Genomic DNA, 14,532 nt, shown 5'->3' on the forward strand with positions numbered 1-14,532 from the left:
TAGTAATGAAGTATAATTTCAAAACATGAGCATAAAAACAGCTAATAATAAACATGAATCATCATTATATTATTTCACAGTAATCTGTTAAATGCTTTTTCAGTCGTTCCTCTTGCGTTAGCAGTGTGGAAAGGGACAGTAAAAAGCGTGTACAGGAGTTTTCCTGTGAGGGGGAGTGGTGGTGTATCCAGGGAGAAAACTAAACTAACCTTCTGAAATGTCATTCGTGGTCTTATGCTGCCATCTATTGGAATTATTTAACAACTGCAGTAGTACTAAATAAAGTATATCCATACTAAAGTAGTAATTACTCAGAATTTCAAAATATGACATTTTCTAGTTCATTTTACCACTTACAACCATAACATAACCATTTATAGCATAACAAACAATGAAACTGACATAAACCAAAAACACCATACATTTAGTTAACTATATATATATATATATATATATATATATATATATATATATATATATATATATATATATATATATATATATATATATATATATATACTATTTATTTAGATGGGTGACATTATCTGCCAAAGTAATACCACTGTAGATAAAGAAGAGCTCTCCAGTAGGTGTACCAAAACATTTAAAGGCCATTTTCTCAAAAGTGAGGTTACAAGTTTATAGTCTTTCAAAGCAGAATTACTTTCCCACTGTTACTCAACTGTAGTGTATGATATACCTTATTCTAGCTGAGTCTCTACTTTTATCCAAAAAAATACAATTTCTCTGAGAGTGAGGCATATATATATATATTATAACTGTGTAAAACCTAGCAGTACTACTTATTTCTCTGAGAGTGAGGCAGATATATATATTATTACTGTGTAAAACCTAGCAGTACTACTTATTTCTATGAGAGTGAGCCAGATATATATTTTTACTGTGTAAAACCTAGCAGTACTACTTATTTCTCTGAGAGTGAGCCATATATATTATTACTGTGTAAAACCTAGCAGTACTACTTATTTCTCTGAGAGTGAGGCAGATATATATTTACTGTGTAAAACCTAGCAGTACTACTAATTTCTCTGAGAGTGAGGCAGATATATTATTACTGTGTAAAACCTAGCAGTACTACTTATTTCTCTGAGAGTGAGGCAGATATATTATTACTGTGTAAAACCTAGCAGTACTACTTATTTCTCTGAGAGTGAGGCAGAAATATATTATTACTGTGTGAAACCTAGTAGTACTACTAATTTCTCTGAGAGTGAGGCAGATATATTATTACTGTGTAAAACCTAGCAGTACTACTTATTTCTCTGAGAGTGAGGCAGATATATTATTACTGTGTAAAACCTAGCAGTACTACTTATTTCTCTGAGAGTGAGGCAGAAATATATTATTACTGTGTGAAACCTAGCAGTACTACTAATTTCTCTGAGAGTGAGGCAGATATATAGCATTTTGCAAAAAAACATGATTATTTGTCTCTCTGAAATGAAACACATGTCTGTCATTGAACAACCCCATGCCATGATTAGCTAGTGAAAAAACACACCAATCTCTTTCATAATTTCTTCAAACAATAAAAGCTAATTGACGAACATTTCTGAAAATGGATATATAGCGTTTTGGAATGAAACTCTTGTTTCCCCATCTGAGCTCAGAGTAGGTGAGAGACTTCATGTTTGTCTCTGTTGTGTTGAAGCCCAATCAAGCAGGAGAGACCAGCCTCCCCTGTACCCAGCTGTGTGTCCATGAAGAGTGACCTGTCTATGAATCTTCCTATAGCGTTTAGAGAGGGAGACTTTTCTACTGAACAAAGGTAAGAAGAACTCATGGGTCATGGTCAGTGAGTTAAACAACACTGTCTCTAGTCATTTCTCCTCTCCCATTTTCCCATTTATTTTTTTTGTTTTCATAATCCATAGGCTAATCCTTTTTTCCATTTTCATAGTCCTGAATCAATATTAAACTAACACAACATTCCCTGTGTGTGTGTGTGTGTGTGTGTGTGTGTGTGTGTGTGTGTGTGTGTGTGTGTGTACTCCCTGGATGAGGAGATGTAATCTCATGTTTTGTCCACAGAAACCAACAGGAGAGATCAGAGTCAGAGATTCTCAGTGGTCAGTCTTCCCAGAGTCATCAAACAGACCTGGCCTCCATATTCAGTGTATGTGGTCCTGTTATGTACATTTGTTTTTATTTACCTCAAGTAAAGTTGTTCTGTCAATAATTCATTAATGTGTTAATGAGAAAGCATTTCTTCTCTTGCTTAACTTATTTACTTGATTTATTTCAGTTGCTTGAAGAGAATATTATGACATTTGTGAAGAACGAGCTGAAGATGTTCAAGAGGATTCTTAGTCCAGAACTCCCAGAAGGCTTTGAGAGTCAGAAGCAGGATAAGGAAGTGGTGGATGCTGAAGATGAGAAGCAGGAGAGCAGTGCCAGAGAGGGGGCTCTGAAGATCACTCTGCACGTCCTGAGGAAAATGAACCAGAAGGAGCTTGCTGACACACTGGAGAAAAGTAAGAGCTGTCTGCCTCATGTTGAATGCTGTTTTAGAACATTTAAAAGCTGTAGCTAAAGTACAGCTAAAGTAGCTGTGTAACTCAATGATATTGTAGCAGCCTTAACACAACACCTAGTGACCTCATCAAGTAGCAGCAGGGATGTGTTGTGTTGATTAATTTAGACAGAGAGAAGAGGATAGACAGAGGAGAGAGAGAGAGAGATCGACAACATTAATGATACCATCAGTAATACCAATAATAATATAATCAGTCACACCAGTGTGGAATGCATTATTAAAACATTTACACATTTATACAGACAGTTAAGAGAATAAATTATTATAATTTAAACTTTATAACACAGTTTTACAAAACTGTCGGCATTAAATCAGACGTAATATTAATATCCTCTGTGTTATTTCTTCATTCAGATGAGCTTGCTGTGATTTGCCAACGTGAACTCAAATCCAATCTAAAGAAGAAGTTTCAATGTGTATTTGAGGGGATCGCTAAACAAGGAAACCCAACACTTCTCAATAAGATCTACACAGAGCTCTACATCACAGAGGGTGGAACAGGAGAGGTCAATAATGAACATGAACTGAGACAGATTGAGACAACAACCAGGAAACAAGCAAGACCAGAGACTGCAGTCAAATGTAACGACATCTTCAAACCCATAACTGGACAAGACAAACTTGTCAGAACTGTGCTGACAAAGGGAGTCGCTGGCATTGGAAAAACAATCTCAGTACAGAAGTTCATTTTGGACTGGGCTGAAGGAAAAGCAAATCAGGATGTGCAATTTGTATTTTCATTCCCTTTTCGGGAGCTGAATTTGATGAAAAAGGAAAAACACACTTTCATTGAACTTCTCAATCACTTCTCAATCGAAACCAAAGAATCAAGAATCTCCAACTACGACAAGTACAAAGTTCTGTTCATCTTTGATGGTCTGGATGAGTGCCGACTGCCCCTAGACTTCCAGAAGAACAAGATCTGTTGTGACGTCACAGAGTCAACCTCAGTGGATGTTCTGCTGACAAATCTCATCAAGGGAAATCTGCTTCCCTCTGCTCTCCTCTGGATAACTACCCGACCTGCAGCAGCCAATAAGATCCATTCAGTGTGTGTTGACCAGGTGACAGAGGTACGAGGGTTCAATGACCCACAGAAGGAGGAGTACTTCAGGAAGAGATTCAGTGATGAGGACCTGGCCAGCAGAATCATCTCACACATAAAGACATCAAGGAGCCTCCACATCATGTGCCACATTCCAGTCTTCTGTTGGATTTCTGCAACAGTCCTTGAACACATGTTGAGTACAGACAAGACAGAAGAGATGCCCAAGACTCTGACTGAGATGTACACACACCTTGTGGAGTTTCATACCAAACAGAAGAATGATAAGTATCTTGGGAAAGAAGAGACAGGTCCACACTGGAATAAAGAGAGCATTCTGTCACTGGGAAAACTGGCTTTTCAACAGCTTGTGAATGGCAATCTGATTTTCTATGAAGAAGACCTGAAAGAGGCTGGCATTGATGTCAATGAAGCCTCAGTGTACTCAGGATTGTGCACACAGCTCTTTAAAGAGGAATGTGGGCTGTACCAGGAGAAGGTGTACTGCTTCGTGCATCTGAGCATTCAGGAGTTTCTGGCTGCTGTATATGTGTTCCTCTCATTCATCAACAACAACGAGAATCTAATGGCCAAACCTCAATCAACGTCCAGCAACTTTTCTGTGAGGATCAGACAGAAGCGTAAAGTTACAGTCTACAAGAGTGCTGTGGATAAAGCCTTACAAAGTGAGACAGGAAACATGGACCTTTTCCTCCGCTTCCTTCTGGGCCTCTCACTGGAGTCCAATCAGAAGCACTTACGAGGTCTACTGACAAAGACAAGAAGCAGCTCACAGAGCCATGAAGAAACAGTCAAGTACATCAAGGAGAAGATCAGGGAGAATCCCTCTCCAGAGAGGTGCATCAATCTGTTCCACTGTCTGAATGAACTGAATGACCATTCTCTAGTGGAGGAGATCCAAAGATACCTGAGATCAGGAAGTCTCTCAGAAGAAGAACTGTCACCTGCACAGTGGTCAGCTCTGGTCTTTGTGTTGCTGACTTCAGAAAAGGAGCTGGAAGTGTTTGACCTGAAGAAATACTCAGGATCAGAGGAAGGTCTTCTGAGGCTGCTGCCAGTGGTCAAAGCCTCCAGAGCTGCTCTGTGAGTAAATACAATTATTCATCAGTAAGAAATATTCAGTTTAGAGAAAAATATATATTATCATATGTATATAATATTATATTGAAAAACTAATTGAATCACTGCATTGATGTTCACATTAGTATAACAATATGACCATACAATTCTAGGAGCGTCACGTTCGTTGAGTAAATGGTTGGAACAAGTATGCGTAAATGTTTAATAAATTTAATAAACACAAAACAACAAAGGCAACGTAACGTGAAGTTCTAATGGGCTAAACTAAACAAGGCAAACCAGAAACAAGATCCCACAAACAAAGGTAGGCAAAATGGCTGCCTAAGTATAATCCCCAATCAGAGACAACGATCGACAGCTGCCTCTGATTGGGAACCAACATAGATAAATATAATCTAGAATATAAACATAGATATACACATTCTAGAAAATACACAAATGATCACACCCAAACAAACTAGAGTAACAGGACAAGGAGACGGAAGATGAATCTATGTGTTGTTCAAGAGAATAAACCAAATGCATCTGCCATTGTCCTTCTACACTACTGGTGTTAAATTAACATTGTGTTTGTGAAATCATGATGATCTCTTTGTCAGGCTGTCAGGCTGTGGACTCACAGAGGAAGGCTGTGCTTCTCTGGTCTCAGCTCTGAAGTCAAATCCCTCACACCTGAGAGAGCTGGATCTGAGTAACAATGACCTGAAGGATTCAGGAGTGAAGCTGCTCTCTGCTGGACTGGGGAATCCCCACTGTAAACTGGAGACTCTGAGGTCAGTATTCCTGTAGTTGGTCAACAAGTGATAACTGTTCACCAGATCCACATGTGTTTACCATGTGTTTACCAGGCACACAGAGTCCACACCATATGTGTTTGGACAGTGAAGCTTACAGTTTTACATTTGGTGCTATGCTCCAGCATTTTGGATTTGAGATATAATGTTTCATATTAGGTGACAGTACAGAATGTCACCTTTTATTTGAGGATATTTTCATACATATCTGTGTTACTGTTTAGAAATGAAATCACTTTATGTATCTAGTTCTCCCATTTGAAAAAGTCATAATAATTTGGACATATTCACTTATATTGTATTAAAGTAGTCATAAGTTTAGTGTTTGGTCCCATATTCCTTACCCACAGTGATTACATCAAGCTTGTGATTCTACAAACTTGTTGAATACATTTGCAGTTTGTCTTGGTTGTGTTTTAGATGATGTTTTCCCCAATATAAACTGAATGGTGAATAATGTCCTGTCATTTTGGAGTCACTTCACTTGTATTGTCAGTAAGAATAGAAGATGTTTCTGAACACTTCTACATTCATGTGGATGCTACCATGATTATGAATAATCATGAATGAATCGTGAATGATGATGAATGAGAAAGTTACAGAGGAACAAGGATCATACCCCCTCTGTTATTGGTAATGGTGAGAGGTTAGCATGTTTTGTTGTAGCCTCTGTAACTTTCTCACTCATTATTATTCATGATTCATTCATGATTTTTCTTCATGTCATCATCAGGATTCATTTAATAGTGTTTAGAAACATGTTATCTACTCACTTAGACAGAAAATCACTCCAGTCATCATCCACCATTCAGTTACTATCGGGCAAAACATAACCCAAAACACAACTAAAACAAACTGCAAATGCAACCAACGAGTTTGAGACCAAATACTAAACTTTTGACTACTTTAATACACTATAAGTGAATTGGTCAGAATACTTATGACTTCTTCAAATAGGGGGACTAGATACATAAAGTGCTTTCATTTCTAAACGGTGAAACAGATATGTATTAAAATATCCTCAAATAAAAGGTGACATTACATACTGTCACCTCATATGAAACATTTGATCTGAAATCCAAAATGCTGGAGTATAGAGCCACATTTAAAATGTTAGCTTCACTGTCAAAATAGATATGGTGTGGACTGTATACTCAATACAATCTAAATCTGATACCTCACTGTCTGTCTTTTGACTGATACTGCTTTTTAAATTGCTCTAATCAGTCTACTCAAATATTTGTACTATACATGTTTCTATCTACAAGCAATACTTTGATAATTTCTAATAATGATACATTAATTTATGAATAGATATGGCAGATTTCAGGACAGTGATGTATCTGAACATTTTGAAAAAATATACTGCCACTATTTTGACCACCAAAGAATTGCAGTGTGGTTTTAATATGATTTGACTCTTTGCAGGCTGTCAGGCTGTCTAGTCACAGAGGAAGGCTGTGCTTCTCTGGTCTCAGCTCTGAAGTCAAACCCCTCACACCTGAGAGAGCTGGACCTGAGCTACAATCACCCAGGAGACTCAGGAGTCAGACTGCTCTCTGCTGGACTGGAGGATCCACACTGCAGACTGGAGAAACTCAAGTATGTAGAGGGTTTATGTCAATGTTCATATCAGACATGTTGGAGTTATCAGGCTAGTTAAGACAAACATTCTGACCACCACTTGGACTAAGTTATATAAAGACTGTCGGTGTGTGTGTGTGTGTGTGTGTGTGTGTGTGTGTGTGTGTGTGTGTGTGGGGGGGGGGGGGGGGTCCAGTGTGTGTGTGTGTGTCCAGTGTGTGTGTGTGTGGGTCCAGTGTGTGTGTGTGTGGGTCCAGTGTGTGTGTGTGTATTTGTGTGTGTGTGTGTCCAGTGTGTGTGTGTGTCCAGTGTGTGTGTGTGTCCAGTGTGTGTGTGTCCAGTGTGTGTGTGTGTGTGTGTGTGTGTGTGTGTGTGTGTGTGTGTCCAGTGTGTGTGTGTGCACGTGTATCAGTACACACACAGGACACACACACACACTGGACACACACACACACACATTGGACACATACACACAAAGGACACACACACACACACAAAGGACGCACACACACACACACACACTGGACAAACACACACACTGGACACACACACACTCACACTACACACACACACACACACACACACACTAGACACACAAACACACTGGACAAACACACACACACTAGACAAACAAACACACACTGGACACACACACACACTGGACACACACACACACCCTAGACACACACACACACACACTAGACATACACACACACACTGGAAACACACACACAATGGACACACACACACACTGGACAAACACACACACACACACACACACTGGACACACACGCACACACACACACTGGACACACACACACACACACACACACACACACACACACACTGGACACACACTGGACACACATACAAACACAAACACATACTGGACACACACACAAACACACACACACTGGACACACACTGGACACACACAAACACACAGACTTACTTACACTGGACACACACACACACACACACACACTGTAAACACACACACTGGACACATACACACAAAGGACACACACACACACACAAACACACACTGGACACACACAAACACACACACACTGGACACACACACACACACACACACACAAGGATTCATTTAGTAGTGTTTAGAAACATGTTATCTACTGTTATTAATGATACTTTAATTCATGTATATACAGTACCAGTCAAAAGTTTGGACACACCTACTCATTCAAGGGTTTTTCTTTATTTTTACTATTTTTTCCATTGTAGAATAATAGTGAAGACAATAAAACTATGAAATAACAAATATGGAATAATGTAGTAACCAAAAAAGTGTTAAACAAATGAAAATATATTTTATATTTGAAATTCTTCAAATAGCCACCCTTTGCCTTGATGACAGCTTTGCACACTCTTGCCATTCTCTCAACCAGCTTCACCTGGAATGCTTTTCCAACAGTCTTGAAGGAGTTCCCACATATGCTGAGCACTTGTTGGCTGCTTTTCCTTCACTCTGCCGTCCAACTCATCCCAAACCATCTCAATTGGGTTGAGGTCGAGTGATTATGGAGGCCAGGTCATCTGATGCAGCACTCAATCCCTCTCCTTACACAGTCTGGAAGTGTGTTGGGTCATTGTCCTGTTGAAAAACAAATGATAGTCCCACTAAGCCCAAACCAGATGGGATGGCGTATCGCTGCAGAATGCTGTGGTAGCCATGCTGGTTAAGTGTGCCTTGAATTATAAATAAATCACAAACAGTGTCACCAGCAAAGCACCCCCACACCATAACACCTCCTCCTCCACGCTTTACGGTGGGAACTACACATGCCGAGATCATCCGTTCACCCACTCCGCTTCTCACAAAGACACGGCGGTTGGAACCAAAAATCTCCAATTTGGACTCCAGGCCAAAGGACAAATGTCCACAGGTCTAAAGTCCATTGCTCGTGTTTCTTGGCCCAAGCAAGTCTCTTCTTATTATTGGTGTCCTTTAGTAGTGGTTTATTTGCAGCAAATCGACCATGAGGCCTGATTCACACAGTCCCCTCTGAAAAGTTGATGTAGAGATGTGTCTGTGACTTGAACTCTGTGAATAATTTATTTGGGCTGCAATTTCTGAGGCTGGTAACTCTGATGAACTTATCCTCTGCAGCAGAGGTAACTTTGGGTCTTCCATTCCTGTGGCGGTCCTCATGAGAGCCAGTTTCATCATAGTGCTTGATATTTTTTGCGACTGCACTTGAAGAAACTTTAAAAGTTCTTGAAATGTTCCTTATTGAATGACCATCATGTCTTAAAGTAATGATGGACTGTGGTTTCTCTTTGCTTATTTTTGCTGTTCTTGACATAATATGGACTTGGTCTTTTACCAAATAGGGCTATCTTCTGTATACCCCCCTACCTTGTCACAACACAACTGATTGGCTCAAACGCATTAAGAAGGAAATAAATTCAACAAATTAACTTTTAAGAAGGCACACCTGTTAATTGAAATGCATTCCAGGTGACTACCTCATGAAGCTGGTTGAGAGAATGGCAAGAGTGTGCAAAGCTGTCATCAAGGCAAACAGTGGCTATTTGAAGAATCTAAAAAATAAAATATAGAACATTTGTTTAACACTTTTTTGGTTACTACATGATTCCATATGTGTTATTTCATAGTTTTGATGTCTTCACTATTATTCTAAAATGTAAAAAATAGTTTTACAAAAACTAAACAAAAACTTGAATGAGTAGGTGTGTTCAAACATTTGACTGGTACTGTATATATACATATATGAATAGATATGGCAGGTTTCAGGACTCTGATGTATCTGAAAATGTTGAAAAAATATATTTTCACCACCAAAGAATAGCAGTGTGGTTTTAATATCATTTGACTCTTTGCAGGCTGTCAGGCTGTCTAGTCACAGAGGAAGGCTGTGCTTCTCTGGTCTCAGCTCTGAAGTCAAACCCCTCACACCTGAGAGAGCTGGACCTGAGTAACAATGACCTGAAGGATTCAGGAGTGAAGCTGCTCTCTGCTGGACTGGGGAATCCCCACTGTAAACTGGAGACTCTGAGGTCAGTATTCCTGTAGTTGGTCAACAAGTGATAACTGTTCACCAGATCCACATGTGTTTACCAGGCACACATAGTCCACACCATATGTGTTTGGACAGTGAAGCTTACAGTTTTACATTTGGTGCTATGCTCCAGCATTTTGGATTTGAGATATAATGTTTCATATTAGGCAACAGTACAGAATGTCTCCTTTTATTTAAAGGTATTCATATATATATATATATATATTACCGTATAGAAATAAAAGCATGTAATGTGTCTTGTTCTCCCATTTGAAAAAGTTGTAATAATTTGGACATATTCACTTATATTGTATTAAAGTAGTCATAAGTTTAGTATTTGGTCCAATATTCCTTACCTGCAGTGATTACATCAAGCTTGTGATTCTACAAACTTGTTGAATATATTTGCAGTTTGTCTTGGTTGTGTTTTAGATGATGTTTTTCCCAATAGAAACTGAATGGTGAATAATGTCCTGTCATTTTGGAGTCACTTCACTTGTATTGTCAGTAAGAATAGAAGATGTTTCTGAACACTTCTACATTCATGTGGATGCTACCATGATTATGAATAATCATGAATGAATCGTGAATGATGATTAATGAGAAAGTTACAGAGGCACAAGGATCATACCCCCTCTGTTATTGGTAATGGTGAGAGGTTAGCATGTTTTGTTGTAGCCTCTGTAACTTTCTCACTCATTATTATTCATGATTCATTCGTGATTTTTTTAAAATCATTGCATCATCAGGATTACTTTAGTAGTGTTTAGAAACATGTTATCTACTCACTTAGACAGAAAATTACTCCAGTCATCATCCACCATTCAGTTACTATCGGGCAAAACATAACTCAAAACACAACCAAAACAAACTGCAAATGCAACCAACGAGTTTGGGACCAAATACTAAACTTTTGACTACTTTAATACACTGTAAGTGAAATGGTCAGAATACTTTTGACTTCTTCAAATGGTGGGACTAGATACATAAAGTGCTTTTATTTTTCTGAACAGTGAAACAGATATATATGAAAATACCCTCAAATAAAAGGTGACATTATATACTATCACCTCATATGAAACATTTAATCTCAAATCCAAAATGCTGAAGTATAGAGCCACATTTAAAATGTTAGCTTCACTGTCAAAATAGATATGGTGTGGACTGTATACTCAATACAATCTAAATCTGATACCTCACTGTCTGTCTTTTGACTGATACTGCTTTTTAAACTGCTCTGGTCAGTCTACTCAAATATTTGTACTATACATGTTTCTCTCTACAAGCAATATTATGATAATTTCTAATAATGATACATTAATTTATGAATAGATATGGCAGGTTTCAGGACACTGATGTATCTTAATATGTAGAAAAAATATACTGCCTCTATTTTCACCACCAAAGAATAGCAGTGTGGTTTTAATATGATTTGACTCTTTGCAGGCTGTCAGGCTGTCTAGTCACAGAGGAAGGCTGTGCTTCTCTGGTCTCAGCTCTGAGGTCAAACCCCTCACACCTGAGAGAGCTGGACCTGAGCTACAATCACCCAGGAGACTCAGGAGTCAGACTGCTCTCTGCTGGACTGGAGGATCCACACTGCAGACTGGAGAAACTCAAGTATGTAGAGGGTTTATGTCAATGTTCATATCAGACATGTTGGAGTTATCAGGCTAGTTAAGACAAACATTCTGACCACCACTTGGACTAAGTTATATAAAGACTGTGTGTGTGTGTGTGTGTGTCCAGTGTGTATGTGTGCACGTGTATCAGTGTATCACACACACACATACACTGGACACAGGACACACACTGGACACACATACACACTGGACACACATGCAAGCGCACACAATGAACACACACACACAAACACACTGGACACACACAGACTGGAAACACACACACACTATTTCTAAAACAAGCCATAGAAAGTTGGTTGCAATTTCAATTTAATCCTCCAGAAACGACAGAACAAATAATGCAACAAATATTGTGGTTAAATTCAAATATACTAATTGACAAAAAACCTTAATTTTTTGACAGAATGTTTAAAAAAGGTATAATCTTCGTAAATGATATAATCGGTAGGACTGGTGGAGTTATGTCGCACATGCAGCTAACAAAAACATATGGAAATGTCTGCTCTACCCAAAATTACAACCAAATAATTGCAGCCTTACCGCAAAAGTGGAAGAGGAAAGTGGAAGGGGGAGAAAGTAAGGAACTTGTCTGTCGGCCTTGCATTAAAGAACATAATTGGTTAAGGAAAACTGTGATAAATAAAAAAGTATATCAGTTTCACTTAAGGACCAAAGGATTGACAGCCGTCCCATATAGATTGCAAAATATTTGGGAAGAGATCTTTGACGTACCGATCCCATGGCATAGTGTTTATGAACTGACACGCAAAACGACACCGGATTCAAAAATTTGAATCTTTCAATTTAAATTATTATATAAAATTCTTGCTACAAATAGAATGTTATTTATATGGGGGATACAATCTTCCCAGCTCTGCAGGTTTTGCTGTGAAGAGACAGAATCATTAGATCATTTGTTTTGGTTCTGTCCATTTGTAGCTTGTTTTTGGACACAGGTCCAGGAATGGCTAAAGGATTGCAATATTTACCTGGAACTAACCTTGCAGATAGCATTACTGGTTGATCTGAAAAGTCATAGTCAATCAATCAATAATATAATAATACTTTTAGCAAAAATGTTTATTTTTAAATCACAATCTGTAGAAGCAATGAGAATAGAAAGGTTCAGAATTTTTGTAAAACATCACAGTACGGTTGAAATATATATGGCAAATAGAAATCCTATATGGATGGTGTTAAGAGATAGATGGGAGGTATTGAATAGAGTTGAAGGATGGGACTAATAACAAATAACAACAAATAATAACAAAGATAGCTAATAATGTAAGCATACTGTGTCCATAATAAGTATACAGGTTGTATGTTGGGAGCTTTTGGGAAGGAGCACAGTTAGAAAGATATGGCATATAGAAGCAAACCGGATGGACACAATGAAAATGATCGGAGAGGTTGAGAGTAGAAGAAGTTCAGGAGAAAAAACAAACAAAATACAATTATTGTAAAATTGACTGTGTCCATAAAATGTAGATAGTAAGTATAAGCTGGAAGTAGAGGCCTAAGCGTTGTTGTTCACTAGTTTACTCCAATTAGGGAAGATGTGGTGGGGTTTGAAAGTAATAAAGGGAAATATATTTCTAAAAAGGATGTGTATGTGTATGTACAATGGGGAGAACAAGTATTTGATACACTGCCGATTTTGCAGGTTTTCCTACTTACAAAGCATGTAGAGGTCTGTAATTTTTATCATAGGTACACTTCAACTGTGTGAGACGGAATCTAAAACAAAAATCCAGAAAATCACATTGTATGATTTTTAAGTAATTAATTTGCATTATATTTCATGACATAAGTATTTGATCACCTACCAAACAGTAAGAATTCCGGCTCTCACAGACCTGTTAGTTTTTCATTAAGAAGCCCTCCTGTTCTCCACTCATTACCTGTATTAACTGCACCTGTTTGAACTTGTTACCTGTATAAAAGACACCTGTCCACACACTCAATCAAACTAACTCCAACCTCTCCACAATGGCCAAGACCAGAGAGCTGTGTAAGGACATCAGGGATACAATTGTAGACCTGCACAAGGCTGGGTTGAGAGTAGAAGTAGTTTAGGAGCAAAAAAAATTAAAAAAAAATTAAATATATATATATATATATAATATAATTATTGTAAAATTAACTCTGTCCATAAGGTGTAGATAGTAAGTATAGACCGGAAGTAGAGGCCTGGGCATTGTTGTTCACTAATTTACTCCAAGTAGGGAAAGGATGGTGGGGTTGAAAAGTAATAAAAAATGTATAGACATAAAAAAATAAAATAAAAAAATAACACACACACACTGGACACACACACACAAAGGACACAGACACACACACACACTGGTCACACACACACACACACACACACACACACACACACACAAAAAGGAAACACATACACACTGGACAGACACACTGGGCACACACACACACAAACTGGACACACACACACACACACTCACACGGACACACACACACACTCACACTGGACACACACACACACACACACACACACACACACACACACACACACACACACACACACACACTGGCAACACACACACATACTGGAAACACACACACACTGGACACACACACTGGGCACACACACACACACACTGGACACACACACTGAACACACACACTGGACAGACACACACACTGGACACAAACTGGACACACACACACTGGACACATTCAAACAAAGGACACAGACACACACACACTGGACACACACACACACACTCACACGGACACACAC

General features: G+C 38.5%; 1 protein-coding gene across 1 annotated transcript in view; it reads left to right on the forward strand.

The window, feature by feature from the left end:
• Nucleotides 1-1,800: 1,800 nt before the first annotated feature.
• LOC311099111 (NLR family CARD domain-containing protein 3-like) overlaps nt 1,801-14,532 on the forward strand; it is a 16,437-nt gene continuing 3,705 nt past the window's right edge. Inside the window, exons 1-7 of the mRNA XM_084139754.1 lie at nt 1,801-2,137; nt 2,267-2,495; nt 2,912-4,638; nt 5,319-5,476; nt 6,926-7,099; nt 9,950-10,123; nt 11,572-11,803. Coding sequence (XP_083995880.1) covers nt 2,285-2,495; nt 2,912-4,638; nt 5,319-5,476; nt 6,926-7,099; nt 9,950-10,123; nt 11,572-11,803 — 2,676 coding nt within the window. The 5' untranslated portion in view covers nt 1,801-2,137; nt 2,267-2,284. The remainder of the gene's footprint in view (nt 2,138-2,266; nt 2,496-2,911; nt 4,639-5,318; nt 5,477-6,925; nt 7,100-9,949; nt 10,124-11,571; nt 11,804-14,532) is intronic.

Source organism: Coregonus lavaretus, assembly GCF_964263955.1.
Source record: "Coregonus lavaretus genome assembly, chromosome: 2".
In the NCBI taxonomy this organism is placed as follows: Eukaryota; Metazoa; Chordata; class Actinopteri; order Salmoniformes; family Salmonidae; genus Coregonus; species Coregonus lavaretus.